The sequence below is a fragment of the Rhagoletis zephyria genome, unplaced genomic scaffold (genome assembly GCF_001687245.7).
Source record: "Rhagoletis zephyria isolate East Lansing unplaced genomic scaffold, Rhagoletis_zephyria_1.1 Rzeph_scaffold_00075, whole genome shotgun sequence".
Classification (NCBI taxonomy): domain Eukaryota; kingdom Metazoa; phylum Arthropoda; class Insecta; order Diptera; family Tephritidae; genus Rhagoletis; species Rhagoletis zephyria.
Genome location: NW_016157159.1, coordinates 172,492 through 192,380, shown reverse-complemented (window position 1 = coordinate 192,380; position 19,889 = coordinate 172,492). Strand labels below are relative to the sequence as shown.

The following is a 19,889-nucleotide window of genomic DNA, read 5'->3' as shown; positions in this document are numbered from 1 at the left end:
CACCCATTTCGAAATGAAATTTTGAAATAATTCAAAGAACAACTCTATTCTCTTCCAATAGATGACGGAGAAGGTCATGTTGGTACTGTTTGTGAGATTGGACGCTCTGGATCGACACACTCACCTGAAAATACGGTTGTAATTAATTGGGATTCTGGACATAGAACAAATTATCGTGTTGGCTACCAAAATCAATACGATTTAATTATTGTTGATAACGCACAAGTTGGTAAGTAGTCGCGGCGGCAATTAAGCAACAAGATAATTTTCATGTGTAAAATTTTTATTACATTTTTTACATATGTATATGTATGTATAACTAAAAAATATATGTACATACATACAAGAAATAACGGCGACAAATGTCAACGAGGTCGTACTCGTGCATGCACCAACATAACTGTAACATTTAAATCTCGTTGGATTCTCTACTTAATCTAGTTATCAGTCATTTAGTTATCAGTGTTCATCTCGTTCCCTAATTAAAAGTTTTGAAATGTTGAACAAAAGAAGTGCTATTTTGGAATTGCATCGCCAAGAAATATGACAATGTGAAATTGTTCGGTTGCTCGACGTTCCTCGCCAAACTGTTTCCAATTCAGCGGTTCAATGAACTTGACCATGAAGGTGATCGTCTGGGACGTGAAAGAAAACGAACTGCCAATACACCAAGGAAACGCCAGATAATTAAAAAGCGAGTTCAGCGAAATTCAAGGCTTTCAATGAGAAAGATTCCCCGCGAAACTGGTATTGGTCGTGAAACTGTTCGTCAAATTGCGAAGAAGGAGCTTCGCATTAAGCCGTACAAAATTCCAAGAGCGCAGTTGCCGCAAACGCTCACTGGGAAAAAATTCTTTTTGCACAATCGTCAAAATGATAGGATCTGGTCGACACACGCTCCTGGTTCATCACACATCATCGAGCACCGCCAAAATCCCAAATCTGTGATGGTTTGGGCTGGAATTTGTTCATCCCGCAAAACACCTCTGATTTTCGTGGATCAGGGGGTTAAAATCAATAGGGAAGTTTACCGTTGCAACATTTTGGAGGCTGTGGTACTTCTTTGAGCCCAAGAGCATTTTGGCGAACAGGAATGGACATTCCAACAGGACTTGCTCACAGGGCATCAGAAATTCAAGACTGGTGCAAAGAAAATTTTCCGAACGTTATCACAACTGCAGAGTGCCCACCGTACTCACCAGATCTTAATCCCATGGATTACAGAATTTGGTAACTTTTGGAGGCCAGGGCTTGTGCTAAACCACACAAAAGTTTGGAGTCCCTAAAGCAATCACGGCGCCGTGAATAGGATCTTATTTCGCTAGAGGAGCTGCGGCGTGTGGCCGAAAATTTTACAAAACGTTTAAAGCTCTGCGTTGGTGCTAAGGGAGGCCACTTTAAAGTCGGTTTAAACACAAATTAGTAATGCCTAGTACTATTGTAATTATACATAAGTCGTTTCTTTAAATTTTGCAAAATTAACAGAAAAATATGCAAAAATGCTTGTCCCCGTTATTTCTTGTCACCCTGTAGTATGCACGATGTTAGCGAACAAAGGTGGCGCGTTACGCAAACTGCTACTTTGGTTTTGCCAACTTTGTTAATTCTTAAGTAAAAGTAAACAGCGCCTCACAAATTTTAAAGCACTGAAATTCACTAATACTTTAAAAAATCACCATTTTTTAACATTTTCTGTATTAAATCTTTTTATAAATCATATATGTACATATTTTTACAATTTAACACAAATAAACTACGTTTCCTATCGAAAAACTGAAAATAAGGAAAATTTACTGTTTGGTAGTTTCTTTTATCTCCTATTCGTTTACTTTTACTGAAGAAATGTCATCGCCGACGAGATTGCGCAATTTTGCATTCTATTTATCATTCTTGCATAGTACGTTGATTTCTTCCTCTTTTTCGTATCACTTTTATTCGCGGATATCAACAGTAATAAAAATATTTAAATTCCTGTGCTTTTACCACTGATTAATTTGTATAATTTTTTATAAATTTTTAACAAAGATTTCAATTGCATATTTCAGGTGTACGCCATTCGAATGTTGTTTGTGATGGCTGCTCTAAGCCGGGAATAGCTGGCATTGTTTTTAAATGCGCCCAGTGTTCGAACTACCATCTCTGTGCTTATTGTTATGGTGCGGATTTGCACGAAACGGATCATTCATTCATTCGTTACACAACGCCTACATCGCTAGGGTATGTTTGAATTGTTTCAGTTAATATTATTTTATTGATTTGACTAATTAACAACCTATAAGTTGATTAACGGGTTATAACTAAAAATCTGCACTAATTAAAAAAAACAAATCAATTAAAATTCTGGGAGCTCTTAATATTTATTTTATTTTATTTATTTATTTATTTAAGGGGGAACAGTGTTTGTACATGTAAGACAATAATCTTTTAATAGTACATGAACTTAATTAAGTAACATATTATTGAATTTATTATTCTATACATATCGTGACTAGACACGAATAAAGGCGCGAGCTCAAAGTTTTACCGCGAAAAAAGACGCATAACAAAACTTCAACGAAGAAAGACTCTTTAACATGTTGACGACGAAGAAAGACGCTTAGCTTTTTTCGCCGTCAACTAGGCTACGCATCTTTCTTCGCCGAAGTTTTCTTAACCGTCGTCAAAACACTAGCACTTTATTACCAACGACCACATCCTCGAATTTCGTGCTTCTCCTTTAATAGCTTTAAAATAATGCCGGCCAAAACGTTCACATTGTGCTGTTTCGCCTGCGTATTTTCACACCAACGCTAACGATGTGTATGCACGAAGTTATGCTTTCGCTTCTCACGCGCTTGGCGCACACACTTTAATATTCGTGTGGTCGGCACTTCTTTAAAACATAAAAATAATTAAAAGGGCATTTTCAATATCATTTCGTCCTTCTGAACAAAAAAAATAATATTTCTTTTTCATTTTACCCGGCTTCGCTGCGCTGTATTGTTACTCCCTCCCAAAACTCTTATGGCTTCATTCATAAAAAATAAAATAGATTTGAAGAGTTTTATGAAATGAGATTTTCAAACAAGTTTTCGAAACATACTTTATTTTTTATGAAACATACTTTTTATGAATAAGGGTGTTAGTTTCAATACTTTCGAAGGTACTTAATCCTGGAAATTTGTTTTATACTCTTATAACTCGATTCTACGTATCGTACGCTTTCTTCAAAGATGTATTTATTCCGTATTTACCTTATCTTATCACCAGAATAAAATTTTTCAAATAGGTGGTAACAAGCTACAAAAATATTTTCGGCAGTAAACTTTCTTAAACCCCTTTACTTTGATACCTGTGTTGTAACGTTTAATTTATTTTATCAATTTAATAATTGAATAAAATTTGTCAAACAGGTAGCAACCCTCCTCACAATTTTTTTTTGTAGTCAGCTTTCCTAAACCTCTTTAGTTTGATACCCATATTGCAATATTTAATTTATCTTATCGATTAAATTAAATTAAAATTTTCAAACAGGTGGCAACCTTCCACAAAGATATTTTCGACTGTTAGCATTCTTAAACCTCTTGCTATTATTGGCCATATTGCAATATCTAGTTTATCTTATCAATTTTAAAACTGCAATTTTCAAACAGGTGGCTACTATCTAATTTCTAATTTTTCCTATGTTTTTAGTTGGACCTTGGTGAAAGCTACATTAGATTCCATGCATTAGTTTTCGAATGATGCACGTACAAACATACAGACAGACAGACAAAAATTCTAAGGGCCCTTTTCCCAAGTAACCTGTAACTTTGAAGCTCACTTTATATTTAAAGGTTGCATTAAAATTTATGATTGTGTCTAAAGTAAAGCATTTTATTATCGGTTTTACCCTGGGATTCAGTAATTCAGTCGCATCTTAAGTCACTAAATTTGAGATTAGCAATTAGTGACTATTTTTGTGACTTGAGACGATTGGGATATTCAGAAGGAGAGTCACAAAAAGTTCACCAAAAATTTGTGGTGAAATCAAACACAGACAATCAACTGATAGTGTTTATGTATGCCTTTTGCCCGCGCCGCTCAAAGAGTCTCAATGGCCGAGTGGTCAAAGCATTAGGCTGGCAGCTCGCTTCCCTTGAGGTCACTGTGTGCGTGCGAACAAGCGGTCCGGTTGAATGAAGCTTTCGCAGCCTACTAAAGCAGAGCGTGTATGTATATGCGAATATGCCCGCCGGGCAGGCGCCGCCCTGGTCTGCTTTAAATATAAAGTGAGCTTTGAAGTTAATGGTTACATATGTATGTGGGGCAAAATTTGCCAAGTGTCACAAGTTTTCTTAAAATTCTTATCTCAAGTCACACTTATGATAGAGAATCAGTAGTAGCAGTTTTTGAGATATAGCCACATTTCGCGTTTTTGAGATCCTAAAAAAGTCTACTCACTTAATTGCAATGTTCTTTGGATGTAGTTGGCCAATCTTAAATTTCTTTTTGTATTAGTAAAGACTTTTAAATTTGCTCTCAACTGCATCAACGTATTTCTTTATCGTCTTGATAGCATTATCTAATGCAAACGCGACGTTGAGGATACAAATATTACAATTTTATGTACATATCGTCGTTTAAAGTACAAAACCGCGTATCAACAAAATGCAAAACCGCGTATGTGAGGTTGCATAAATTATTTTCTAGAAAGTAAAAACACTCATATTTCAAAATGGTTCTCTGATTTATAAAGCAATCACATTTCTGACTAGTATATTTCAGGACGAAGGGATAAGGATTGAGCCAAGAGCTTATGTAAGCAAATCAAATTTTTGGCAGCAAACGTCAGTTACGCAGTTTTGCAGAATGATGATACGCGGTTTTGTACTTTAAACAACGATATGTACCTTAGGGCGTATGGGAGATTTTTTCGACTATGCGCGTATTATGGCACAGAAAAATTCTATGTGTAATTCTAAGCGAATTTTCCGAAGAAACCATGGGTCAAAATCAATTTGGAGTTTGCCAAATTGCGAAAATAGGTTTCTTAGCATTTTGCTGTAGTGTAGAGGAATCTATTTTTAACCGACTTCCAAAAAAGGAGGAGGTTATCAGTTCCTCGGAATATATTTTTTTTTTATGTATGTTACCGCATAACTTTGGACCACGTCAACCGATTTCGGTAATTCTGCATTGGAAAAGGTAGTGTCTCAGAGGTGGTCCCATACTAATCTGGTTTACATCCGATCTTTGGATCATGAAATATATACAGTGACGAGCAAAACTGTAACATGGTGTAACACTTTTTATTTCAGCCACGGCAGGGGCGCACCCAGGAATATATTTTAGGGGGGGGGGGGNCATATAAAACGACGGACGAGAAATGGAAAAGAAATTTTCTTCTACCAAATTTTCATAAATCAGTTTGCAGCTCTCAAGAAAAAAATGCTCGTATATTTATTTCCTCATGAAAATTTACAGCAAAAGCAAAGCGCTTTTTCAGCAACAGAAATTATAATAAATATTTCTTATAATTTCCTTGAGAGCTGGATTCTTAGCTTTAAGATATAGTTTGTATTTGAGGTTATTAGCTTTAGGGGGGGTTTGAACCCCAAAACCCACCCCTTGTGTGCGCTAATGAGCCACCGCTATATTTCCAAGTTCTAACGACTTTCATCCTTTTGTTGTATATTCTTGTTGGTACATCCTCACTCCCTCTATCATAACGATTTGAAGTCAATACAACAACAATAAAAAACAGCAGACAAAAATGTAAATTAAGGCAAATGTTACAGTTTTTCGCTCACTCTCAGTTTTACCGTTATCTTTTACTTAGTTGGAAGGCAGATGACTTTTCTGTATTGTAATTTATTGAAGAAGTGATCACCAGTAAATAATATGGTTAATCCGGAACCATAAATTTAAATAATAGATTTACTGCGGAAAGGCGAGACCGCAGGAAAAGTGGCAAAAAATTGTGGAGTTTGCTACTTGAAAATGTTAAGACTGAGAAGAAATATAGCCTAAAGTGTTCCCAAGGAAAAAGGAAGTCTGTCAAAAAATATTACAGTCCGACAGAAGCGCTTAAGGTATTGAACTTTAATGCAAATCAGTAGACATCGAGGCGAAGAATTGCCAAATTGAGCGCAAAGGCATCATAAAAGAAGAAAAATTTGATCAAAATACATGTGCGATTGTGGCAGCATTTTGCTGTATCGCACGAAAACCGGACCGTTGCCTATTGGTATATGTTAGGCCTTTCAGAATGCAATAAAAACACATTTGTAAGTTGCAATTGAAGGGGTTATTTGGTCTGATAAGACTAAATTAATCGCTTTTAATTAGATGGCCGGGCATGGTATTGGATGAAAGACCCAAATTAAGCCCACGCGCCTCATGTAAGGCAAACTGTGAATCACAGTGGTCGGTCAATAATAGTTTGGGGTTGTATGTCAAAAATATTGTTGATCCGTTAGTACGCATTATGCTTAAGGAACAGTATCTGTTGATATTTCAACAAAATTTGCAAGATTTAGACGAAAAAATCAGAGTTTCTGCTAAAAAATCACCCAAAACACACTGGTCATGTTCGCAAAGACTGGATACAAAAGCGAAAATTTGCTAATTTGAAATGACCTCCACAATTCGCGGACATGAATCTCATCGAAAATTTGCGAAATCAACTAAAAGCACAGTGATGTAATGTGGAACGATTTTCCGTCATCCCTTGTCAAATTTGGTTTGGAGACAAACCACTTTCGGCGTTGTGCCATCTTCAGTGTCATTTTTCGTTCTGAATAGTTTCTGTTTGTCTGTCACTGTTTATAGCCGTGTTAAATCGTCGTTGGTTCATAGTTAGGTACTTCTCAGCGGATTATATTCTTTCGTTCAACCAGTAGTTTCAGTTCTGTGTGTACATCCTCAGGTAGAAATTAGTTGCTCACCTCTTTTTTGATTAATTGTTGCATGGATGGAGTAAGCACAGCTTACTAAGTCCGTCCAACGGAGTACATGAGCTGTGAAAGCAAACTAAGGATATGTGGGAAGATATACCTCCAGAATTTTTACAGAGATACAAATAAGGTATGCCAAATCGCATCCAGGAACTAAAAAAGCAAAAGGGTACTGAACATTGTGTTAATAGTTCTTTTTTTCGTGAAAATTGTTAAAAAGTTAATTTACATTTTTGACTGCTTGACTTCAAATCATTATGAGAGAGGAAGTACAGGTGTACTAATAAGAATATATAACAAAAGTATGAAAGTCGTTACAGCTTAGAAAGATAGCGAGGGCTGAAGTAAAAAGTGTTACACCTTGTTACAGTTTCGCCCGTCACTGTATATATATATATATATATATATATATATATATATATATATATATATATATATATATATATATATATATNTATATATATATTTTTTATATGAGAATTGAAGTCGGTTTTGTTTTTTGCTAAAAATTACTCTTCTCTGTTCTCTTAACCTTTTCTTAAAACTTCCATCAGAGGGCACAACAGGTGAAAATTTTCACATTTTCTTCGCAACCTATTTTCGCAATTTAGTAAACTCCAAATTGATTTTAGACCAATGGTTTCTTACGCAAATTTGCTTGGAGTTACACGTAGAATCTTTCTATGCTTTACGCGCATAGTTAAAAAAAATTTGCCCCCTAATGTACCTCCATATACATACATATGTACGTATATGGTATTGAGATCAAATTGAGATATCCACATGTATAGTGGGGGCAAAAATCACAAAATTTCATTATAATGTGATATGTTAAGTGCAAGTTTAAATTATCTTAAAATTCGCGTTTATTTTTTATTTATTTTTTTTTTGCTGGCGGTGACCAAAGCTGGTTACCATTACATTTCAATTACGGTTGCTTAATGGTAAATGTTAAATTATATACGATTACGATTACTTTGATTGTAATCTTAAAAATTTAAGGGCTAACATTGCTGTAATCTTAATCACGAAATACATGATTATGAATACTGTAATTATGATCCTAAAAAATGTATGATTACACTTACAGTAATTGTAATTATGAAAATTACGATTACGAACACTTTAACTATAATCCTAAATATATTATGATTACAATTAATGTAATCGTAATTAAGAAAATATTGATTGCGATTACTGATATTCTGTAGAGGTTTAGTAGTTAAGCAAATTAGCGGAACTTTCGCCGAAAAGTATGTAAAATTAAGTTAAAGTCGAAGTAATAATGTAAATCAAAATCAACTTTTTTTGAAAGTACTGCGACCACAGTAACTATGTTTTCTGATAGCCAGGCAGCTATCAAAACACTTAATTGTGGCAAATCTACATCGAAGATTGTCATGGAGTGTAGACGTACTCTGAATGAGCTGCCAAGGAGTTACTCTACTCAAGTTGTATGTGTGCCAGGTCATAGGGACATACCGGGCAACTGTGTTGCAGACGAGCTGGCTCGGATAGGAACCCTACTGTCTGCGATCAGTACCACTTGTAATGAGGGCATTCCGCTATCTTCTTGTAAACTCTGGCTGCAGAATAACTTCATAGAACGGGCAAATACAAGATGGTCTGCGGAGCCCACGTGCAGGATAGTAAGACACATCTGGCCTAGGTTAGATAAACGTTGATCTCGCCCTCTCTTTCGTTTGGAGCGACCAATGGGCATGTTATTGGAGTTCTCACCAGGCACTGCCTTATGGCAACCCACGTTGCCAGGATGGGTTTGCAGTCAAACGATTACCGTCGTAGCTGCTGCGATGAGGATGAAATCGAAAGCGTGTAGCATTACTTATGTCACTGTTCCACTTTGGTAAGGGCTCGTCGACGCTCGCTTCTCCGCTATTCTTTTGAGTGTCTGGCTGAACTGGACTCAGCCAGTATCTACGGTTTTGTGCGCTTCATCAGAGCTTTAAATTGGTTCCATTTTTGAGGTAAGAGGAGGGACGCTAGGAGTCTCACCTATGACATCACAATGGGCCCATGGAGGCCTAAGGGCTGTTTTCACCATCTCTGGTTAATACTAATCCCCAGTTAAACATTGTTACCGACGTTACCGACCCAATGTGAAGTGAATGGAGTAAGTACCGTCGGTAACGATGTTTAACTGGGGATTAGTGTTAACCAGAGATGGTGAAAACGGCCCTAAGTGTGCCCTTTTCCTGTACGGGATGGAGGCAGCCAGGATAACCTAACCTAACCAACCGAACCTAACTGCGACCACAGGTCTGTGTAGAATATTACAACAATTCCAAACTACGCGAATTCATAACGCAGAACCATGTTGGTGTATAAAAATCAATATTTGCTCGAAGCGAAACTAATTTCTCGATTACTGTAATCGTAATCATGAAATGCATGATTCTTCTCCTTTTTTTGGCGCTGTAGCCGCCTAAGCGATTTTGGCCGAGTTCAGCAAAACACGCCAGTCGTTTCTCCTCTGTGCCAACTGACGCCAATTGGAAACGCCAAGTGAAGCCAAGTCCTTCTCCACCTGATCTTTCCATCGCAGTGGGGGCCTCCCTCTTCCTCTGCTACCACCAGCGGGTTCCGAGTTGAATACTTTCAGAGCTGGAGCGTCGGTGTCCATTCGAACGACATGACCAAGCCAGCGGAGCCGCTGTATTTTAATTCGCTGCACTATGTCCATATCGTTGTAAAGCTCATACAGCTCATCGTTCCATCGTCTGCGGTACTCGCCGTCGCCAACGCGTAAAGGACCGTAAATCTTCCGCAAAATCTTTCTCTCAAACACCCCAAGAGCCGCCTCATCGGATGTTGTCATTGTCCATGCTTCTGCGCCATATACCAGCACGGGCATGATGAGTGACTTATAGAGCGTGGTTTTCGTACGTCGAGAGAGGACTTTACTCCTGAATTGCCTACTCAGTCCAAAGTAGCACTTGTTGGCAAGAGTGATTCTACGTTGGATTTCAATGCTGACATTATTATCGGTGTTAATGCTGGTTCCCAAGTAAACGAAATTCTCTACTTTCTCGAAATTGTAACTGTCAACAGTGACGTGGGTGCCAAGGCGCGAATGTGCTGACTGTTTGTTTGATGACAGGAGATACTTCGTCTTGTCCTCGTTTACCACCAGACCCATGCGCTTTGCTTCCCTATCCAACTTGGAAAAGGCAGAACAGACTTCGCGGTTTTTGTTACCGATGATGTCGATGTCATCGGCATAAGCCAGCAATTGCACGCTCTTGTAGTAAATTGTTCCTGAGCGGTTCAGTTCTGCAGCTCTTATTATCTTCTCCAACATCAGATTAAAGAAGTCACATGAAAGGGAGTCGCCCTGTCTGAAACCCCGTTTTGTGGCGAACGGCTCGGAGAGGTCTTTCCCAATTCTTACGGAGCTGGTGGTATTGCTCAACGTCATTTTACACAGCCGTATGAGTTTTGAGGGGATGCCAAATTCAGAGATAGCGGCGTATAGGCAACTCCTTTTAGTGCTGTCAAAAGCGGCTTTAAAGTCGACAAATAGGTGGTGAGTTTTCTCGCGGGTCTTTTCCAAGATTTGGCGTATTTTTAATACCTGGTACCTGGAAATGCGTGATTGCGAATACTTTAATTGTAATCCTAAAAATTTAACGATTACGACTACTGTAATCGTAATCCGAATTTTAATGATTACAATTACTGTAATTGGAATCTTACAATTTTTGCATTATGATTATTGTAATCGTAATCATAAAAAATACGATTACAGTAGCCGTAATCATTAAATTGTAAGGCTTAAAATTACCGTATTCGCAATCAAGCATGTTATAATTACAATTACTGTAATCGTAATACTGAAAATTTTCGGGATTACCAATTACAGTAATCGTTATCCTAAGTAATCAAGATGTAATCGTAATTATAAAGCATTTTCTTCCATATAAAAACATTTCAAGCATTTTTATATGGCCGAAATTAAAACTCACGGAGTTCATTAAACTCAGAAATGTTTGGAGTTTTACCATGCGGGTTGCATTGTTAGACAAACTTGTTTATTGCAAAACTTGAAAAATGCTTTAGTAGATATTGAACCGAACCAAACCATTTTTTGTAGTGGTTTTCGGTTCGGTTTTGGCATTTCAAAATAAAAATGGTCGGGTTCATGTTTCGGTTCGAAGCCTAAAAAAAGCGACGGTTCGGTTCAAAACCGGTTTTCAGCCCCGGTAGAAAAAAATTCTTTTACATTGGTTACCAGTAACCATGGAGTTTGAACAAAATGCTGCCATACAATTTTTTTCCCTGTACACTTGCCGAATTTCGCCCCATGTATAGATTGCACTAATTTTTTTAAATAAGTTTTTGAAATTTCAATGTCCTTTTAACAAAAAATCCTGACTCCAGAGAGTAAAATTTCAAGCGCAGTTTTACTGTATTTGGCCCCCTAGTTTTGCCAGTATGTATATTATTTTTTCGTATTCCCAAATTTTTTTGTTTTTGTTGCACGGTGTTACAATTTAATTGAACAAACCTTTATATTAAATACATGGTATAAATTACACAGGTTTACAACAAAAAAAATTCTGCATATAGAGCCAAACTTCTATATCCCTATGTTATTCGCTGAATGCGAATCCGAGGTCTGTTAACGTCCATCATGTCGGGTTCGAGGTCATTTAAAGGTCAAATAGCGAAAAATTCAATAAATAAACCTGAGAACTCATATAAGTATATGGGGTTTTCGACTCGCTGAACCAGAATCCGAGACCCGTTAACCTCCACAATGTCAGATTCGAGGTCATTCGGGGGTCAAATAGGAAAACAATATGTTCAAGAAAGTTAAAATTTCATATACATAATTTTTTGTTGTCGCTTAATCCGAATATGGGGATCCCTTTATTCTTCAATGTCTTCTAGAGGTCATGCCAAGGTCAAATTCAGAAGAATTGTATTGAGTTTTCAGGTTTATTCAATGAATTTTTCTATTTTTTCATTCTAATTATAATTATATACATATGTAAGCTGACCAACCGTCCTCTTTTGAGGAGGATTGTCCTCCTCAAACGTGACTTGTCCTCCTCCAAAATATTGTCCTTCTCTGTCCTCCTTTTGAGCAAAAATGTCCTCCTTGTCCTCCTTTTCAAGTTTTATAGCAGTGAAGAAATTTAAAAAAAATTCTTTCAGAATGTTATTTGTTTTTGTTATTTTTATGGCCTTATAACAATTATATTCAACAATTTTTATGAGCTTGAGGCCGTTTTTAGTGAAAACTTATTGTGGAAAAGCAGAAATAATTTGAAAAAATGGTAGAAGTGATAGCTATTTCGGAAATCATCACATTTCCTCATCAGACTTCTTTCAGTAGGATTCGAACCGACGATCACCACTGACTCAGCCAGTTGCCTACGCACTGTGCTAAGTTTGTCTTGTTAATTCTTGTTGCTTATTTTCCACTATTTCACTTTGCTAAGCCAACTACAATCAAACGCAGCTATTCCGCTGCAAATCTCTTGATCATGTGGTTGTTGGTTTTGTTTGTTTTTGTTAATATTTCTATTATTAGAATGTTTAACTTTTAGGTGTGCTCGTCCTTAAGTTATTTGTTTTTGTTATTTTTATGGCCTTATAACAATTATATTCAACAATTTTTATGAGCTCGAGGCCGTTTTAAATGCAAACTTATTGTGGAAAAGCAACAATAATTTGAAAAAATGGTAGAAGTGATAGCTATTTCGGAAATCACCACATTTCCTCATCAGACTTCTTTCAGTAGGATTCGAACCGACGATCACCACTGACTCAGCCAGTTGCCTACGCACTGTGCTAAGTTTGTCTTGTGAATTCTTGTTGCTTATTTTCCACTATTTCACTTTGCTAAGCCAACTACAATCAAGCGCAGCTATTCCGCTGCAATTCACTTGATCATGTGGTTGTTGGATTTGTTGGTTTTTGTTAATATTTAGAGATAGATATCGGGACCCACGGGACCCGCGGTACAATTCTGAAAAATGTCGGGATGGGCGGGTTCGGGACTTAAAAATCGAATTTCTGGATGAGCGGGGTCGGGATTAAATATTTAGTCCCGTGCCCATCTCTAGTATCAACCCAAATGGCTTTGAAAAGGCTTTATAACTTAACTACGTATAGGAGAATTGCCACATGTTACAAACAATGTCATTCAATTTTAATTGAAGGAATTTGGTAAGTGAATAAGGTATCGCTATATGGGTGTCATACAAAAGAGGTTTAAGAAGGTAGTAGTTTGGAAATATTTAGAATAGGGTTGCCACCTATTTTAGAAGTCTAATCGAACTATTTTATATTAACGATGGATGTCAAATGAAAGAGCTTCAAGAAATACTTAGTTTGACAATTTAGAACATTTTTGATGTGTTTGAGGGTTGCCCAGTTTAAAGGGCTAAACTAAAATTATTTAATAAGTTAAATGCATTACTAACCGATGGTTTTCAATGGAAATGGGTTTAAAATCCTTTATTTAAGAACTATATTTAGGAGGGTTGCCGCGTGTTTAAAAAATGAATTTCCACTTAATTCATCACTTACTTGAAATATTTATAACAATGTCAGACGAAAAATATTTAAGGAAATTTTATTTCGAAAATAATTTTTAAGAGGGTTGCCGCCTGTTTTGGAAGTGTATTTCGTTTAATTATACATAAGTGACATGAAATTTTAAAATATGGTAATCAAAAGAACGAGTGTTAAGAAATCTTTACATTGAACATTTATTTTTTTTTGTTGAAAAAATTAAGCTACCATTATTTAATAAGTTAAATGGATTGTCAAAAAATGGGTATCAATCGAAATGAGTTTGAAAATAGTTTATTTCTAGTCTGTATTTACGAGATTTGCCATGTGCTTAAAAAAACTAAATTAAACTTAATTCATCAGGTAATTGAAATATCTATAACAAAGCCAGGCCAAAGATTTGAAATTACCTTTAAAGAGGTTGCCACCTGCTTGAAAAGTCGAATTTGTTTTATTTATACGAAAGATACATAAACGAATTATCGAAATACTAGTGTCAAACGAAAGAATTTTAAGTAAATATAATAATATAATATAATATAATAATGATAATAATATTTTTAATTAGAGTTGCCATCTATTTTTTTTTTGAATTTCCAAAATGAGAAGTCCAATTAAAGAACTGGGATTCTACATAGATGTGCACAGGCTTTATTTTTTGAAGTTAGAGGGAGATTTGAAATTTGATGAAATGAAAACAGACACCATGCGAGACTTCTCATAACTGAGAAATGGTTTAAATTAATCATTAGGAATATTTTTTGAGTTTTTTGAAAAATTTAAATAAATGTTGGCGTTTGGACGCCATACGGGTTCACTAGTTGTATTTAAAACTTTTCAACTTTCAGTTAAATGATGCAAACTTTTGATTCAACTAACTGCCTGTGAATGTTGAACAGTGCAAACGCCTTTTAGCCTTAATCAATAATATCTAATACGGCTTTCCCACGGCACCGCAATTACGGAGTTCGCTCGTTCATAATTCGGACTCCAATTACCCTTCGAATGACGTAATTCGCCATACAAAATTTTGAGAGCAAATTACCTCATTTGATGGTAATTCAGATCCAATTACCATGCGAAATACCGACAAATCGCTGCCGTCTCTAATTTTTACCGGAAATTTATCGAAACCAGCTCACAAAACAAAACTAGCATTTCTTTCTGAGTACGAAAAGTAAAGTTTTTATATGTGTGTATCACCAATTTAATACGGAAACTTATAAATTTTTAGCAATAACTTGCATTTTGCATAACTTTTGTAGCGAAGAAAAAAAAACAAAACACAGAAATAAAGAAATAAAGAACTTTCGAATCGAATTTAAAATGTACTCGTGGGAATGGGGTAATTCGCGATCGTAATTGGAGGAGCGAACAAAGTAATTACGGTGCCGTGGGAAAGCCGTATTACGCTTTACAACACTGAAAGACTAGCTAACGACGTGCCTTCACAGGCGAAAATTATTGCCTACCATATGTAATTTTGTTTGCCAAATATGTATACGTTTTATCAGTGGCGATATTTGTGTGTGGGGATTTTTCATCTTGATAAACGCATTTGTAAGATGGCTTAAAACAAATATGTTCGTTTCATTGGAGCGCAGATATGCTTAAAAAATTGTAGAAAATGTGATATTTCACGTCCAAGTACATAATCAAAAATAACACAGGCCCAGCGGCGGATACAGACTTTTTGGGGTTGGGTTTTCCGGGAAATTTGGCCACTGTTTCTAATTACTTTAAACGAGTAATTCTTTTATATATATATAGTTATATATTATAGTGATCCAAAATAACTAACCTAGCGAGTTTATGGCCTCAAGATGACCTATTTACTAAGAAGGAAATTCTCCCATTTGGACAAATTTTTATTCAACCATTAAAAAAAGTTATAAAAAAGGAATACACATATTCTTGTAGAGCATTAAATTTTCTAAAAGATCATCCTGAAGTTCGTTGTCTTAGAGACGATTAAGAGCAATAAATATGTCAATGATATTGCTGAACGAGGTATAGCGTTGATACATAATTATAATTGCACTTTGACGTAGAACAAAAAACTTTTGCAATAAAAACAATGACAATTAAATAATTTTAAAATAAATAGTCAAAACTTCTTAATATGAGACGGTCTTATAATTATGCAACGCGGTGTACTATTAACTTGTTTGACTTGTGTTTAGAGAAACTTTGAATTGTTAATTTATTCGTTATTTATGTGTTAAAATAAAAAAATAAAAAATTGTGTTTTAATGTAGAGAATTCGTCCTGGAATGTTAAAAAATTCTGGTCACCTTAACATATGTTCATTAGACTGGTTCAAAAAACCCCGATTTTTCTAAATTCATGCGCGATGCATCAAAATCTTTGAAAACGTCAAAAAACATGTTGGTGAAAATTTGAGAAAAATCGGGGGTCGTTTAAGGGTTGCTCAACGCGATTTTCAATATTTACCAAATCGCGACCTGATATACATCTTCGCCAAAAATATCGTCTATTTACCACAAATAATGAGCTAAATTTATGAAATTTCGCACATACCATTAATAAAGATCATAAAATCGACTAATGTAAAACTGAAGTAAAAAAATTTGGCACATTAATAAATAATTAATGGTTAACTAGCGAAAATTAGTTAGTTGATAACTATTGATCCCAAAAACTTTTTGAGCTCAAATTTGAGAAGAACCTTTAGGACACCTTCTGAAACTATAATGCAACAACAAAAACATCCGCACTTATAATTTGTTAGAGTTAGATAACTTTTTTAACTTTGGGGCTATGTGGGTGGGTTAAAATCTTTCCAATTTACGTGTAGGAATGGCTACCACTGTACCTTGAAACAGTGAAGGGAATCACAGAAAGAAACCCGGATGGGAAGATCACATCGAAATGAAGAAAAACTAAAAAAAAAAGAAAAATAGGGGTTAGTTCAAAACGATAAAAAGAGATTTTTCTTTGACATTGTAGAAAGTGGAGTGACTCTTGTTCAAGAGTACAACAATCTCTTAACCAGAAGCGAAAGGCAACAGCAAGATTTACTTTTTTCAGTTAGCGAGCATCGAAAAAAGTTCAAAGATGTTGGAAAAAGTACAGCTATGAAGATTTGGGAATGATGATAAATCAGACACGGAAATGCAGATACTGTCATGGTAACTGTGAACTGTTTCATATACAACTGCTTCAATTTGATGAGTACCATTTATGTTCGAAAACGCCCAGTCAATTTGAGATCCTGCAAGAGTTGTCGAACATTCCGAATCTAATAGCGATCTAAGACTACATTCTCCTAGAAGATTTGCTATTCTATTCCCATAAGTTCTAAGGCATAGATTGAAATCCCCGACAATAATAACTTTTTGATTACACAAGTCATTACTGAGAATGTCTCGGAGCACTGCTGCCATATCTCCGATAGGAAAAACGGAATTCCTGTAAAGCACCAATAAATATATGTTAAGATGTTTGAATAGTACGGCTTCTAAAGACTTATGGCCAGTATACTTTTTTATAATTCTGCAAAGTTGAATTGATGAAGCAATCTCAGACTTTGCATATACTAAAATTCCTATCTTATTCCTATTCCGTGTTGTGGTGCTATCTATCCTTAGCTCATTTAATAGAATAAAACCAGGAATTTCAAAATTTTCCGAAGGATAGCTCCATGTCTCGACGAAACATAATATATCCGAAGATAGCATCAGGTAATCGTTTCTAACATCATCTATATGAGCATGAAGGCTCTGAGCATTATGATATAAAGTTTGTAGTTTTGATGTTCGTGAAACCATGAAGTGGAAGGTTGGAGTATGGGCTTTTGAGGTACTCAAGGCAACCAGTTCTTTATATACTGGGTCCGATGCTGAAAATGGATTAGGTGGCTGAAAATTCCCTTGTATAAAGAGACCATCTGCACTAGTGCCTCGGCTGCAAGCTACATACAAAGCTGCCCTGGGCATCCTGGGCCGGGTGTGTACAACGACTTTGTTATAGGTAGCACCCTGGCTTTTATGGATAGTTATTCCCTCAGCGGGAACAACCGGAAATTGGGTTCTTTCGATTGTAATCTGCTCATTCCTCCTATACTGAAAAGCTCTCACTGTCTTTTCAATTGGTATCCAAGAAGTATGACCCAGATGAGACTTTTTTGATCTCGCCAACAAACCCACAGATGGTTCTAAAAATTTTAACAAAATAGTTGATGGCATGGAAAATTCTAAATCAATATGCATAAGCTGCCCCGTAGCCCCATTAACTAAGCCATCACATGTGTTGATATTTACAGTTATATATTTGGCTGTGGTTTTTAATGTCAAATTATATGAAAGGCCTTGCGTTTTCGAAGATTTGAAAAGGCGAACTCTCCAAAATATTCGAAGCTTGCGCTCCCACACCTATCCCTTTGACTACATCCTTAGCAGTTGAAAGAATAGTTGGCGTGGGGATTAGACTTAGTTTGAGTGCATTGAAATTATTAGATTCTTCGTTGGACCAGAAAAGGTGGATTGCATCATCAGGAATTTGATTCGCGTTAACCACACTGCTTTCGATTAAAGATATGTCATCATTTGTCATAGTACCGGATGCCATATTATTTAAAGCGATAGCAAAAGGCTGATCCCCTCTTTGCCTCATTACCTCGTTTACTTTGAGTTAGTATTTAAATAATTCCCACAAAGGTAACCCAACTAAAATACTGTAGTTGTCACTAGGATTGGGAGAAAAAATCCACTTATCTCCAACTGGCGAAAGTTGCTTTAAATCACCAAAAGCAATAATGGGGATACCTCCAAATGCATTATTGCTTTTAAAGATTTGTTTAAGTCTAGCATCGATTGAACTAAACATTCATCAATGATTATTAATTTTAAATCAATGAGTTTTGAGTAGATTGAGTTAACGACATCATTGCTAAGTGGCCGCAACTCTAGACTTGATTGATTTACGGGAAGTGAAAAGATAGAGTGAAGTGTTAAACCATTTATTCCGAAAGCTGCCTTTCCTGTAGGGGCGCAAAGAAGAACTTTCAACGAACTTGGATTGGTTCCAGGAACGGAGTTTAGCCGATGGTTAAGAGTCTGATATATTGCATATATCAAACGACTCTTTCCAACTCCTGCTCCACCTCCCACAAACTCATAATATGGCTGATTATCTTTCATCTTGTGCAGCATATGGGTCAAATATGTTCTCTGTTTCAAGTTTAGGCTACGAACTAAAGAAAGAAGGTTTTCTACGGGGATCAAAGGTGGGAGTTTAATTAATCTTACATTCCCGCCTGAGTCCCCATCATTATTAGATGGATCTCCTTCATTTATATCTAGCAAATTCAAGCCAGGGTCTATTTCGGGAAGTGCTAGAACCCTAAACTCGTTATCTACAACAGGTGGGTTATGTTGCTCAATTGTTTCAACATCTACTTCATCGCGAAGATGATTTAAAACATTTTCGAGCTCTCGTTGATCAAAAACATCATACTTTCTTCGATTTTCCTCTATTGAAACATGATTTTCTACACAAGTTTGTTCATTATCATTTTCAATAAGGCCCCGATGTTCATCACGCCATGGATGGTAAAGCATTACCATTTCCCTGAAGTAATAACTTCTGGCGGTATCGGGGCTAAATCTTCTGGACCTGATGACACATCGCTTGGTACGTCTTTTAACGAAACCACTACCGTCTCAGAGGAAGAGCTTTCCCATGTCCAAGGAAGTCGTCAGCCTCCCTACCATCTTCATCATCATCACTACCTGCTATCCTTATGGCTGACTTTACATATGTATAAAGAGATGCAAAATCACTTAAGCATACGGTCTCTAATTGAGTCGGTCGCTGAACATAATGCTCTAAAATTCCAGAAATAAATATGTTGTTCGAGTCCGAAGGAAGATTCTGAAGTTGCGCTCTAGGTTTTACCATCCGCNCTTAAGCATACGGTCTCTAATTGAGTCGGTCGCTGAACATAATGCTCTAAAATTCCAGAAATAAATATGTTGTTCGAGTCCGAAGGAAGATTCTGAAGTTGCGCTCTAGGTTTTACCATCCGCACTCGTTCTTCAGGACGAGAGGTATTTGTAAAGACTTCCGCATTGCTCGCTTCCGATAGATGAAGTCCAATACTGCAATAAACTGCTTCTTGGGCATATATTTCTGTACCAAAAATAAATGTGTGTCCTATATGCTTAAGTTTTTGCTTAATAGTATAGTTACCGGCATTCACTTCTGATATTGCTTCATTTAAGAGCCTAGAAATCCCTCTATTTGATTTGTTTATATAGTTAATAATATATGAACAGCAGGCATATGCATCCAATATAAACTGGATATCCATATTGGCTTTATGTAGTTCTAAAATAATGGGGTTGTATGCGTTAATGAATCGATCTTCTAGTTTTCTCTTCAAAAAGATTTTTGGCTTTGCTA

General features: G+C 36.2%; 1 protein-coding gene across 3 annotated transcripts in view; it reads left to right on the top strand.

Moving 5' to 3' along the window:
• mib2 (E3 ubiquitin-protein ligase mind bomb 2) overlaps positions 1 to 19,889 on the top strand; it is a 170,283-nt gene that overhangs the window by 118,448 nt on the left and 31,946 nt on the right. For all 3 annotated transcript variants that reach the window (XM_017628426.1, XM_017628421.1, XM_017628411.1), the window contains 2 exons: positions 62 to 229; positions 2,046 to 2,217. In XM_017628426.1, coding sequence (XP_017483915.1) covers positions 62 to 229; positions 2,046 to 2,217 — 340 coding nt within the window. The remainder of the gene's footprint in view (positions 1 to 61; positions 230 to 2,045; positions 2,218 to 19,889) is intronic.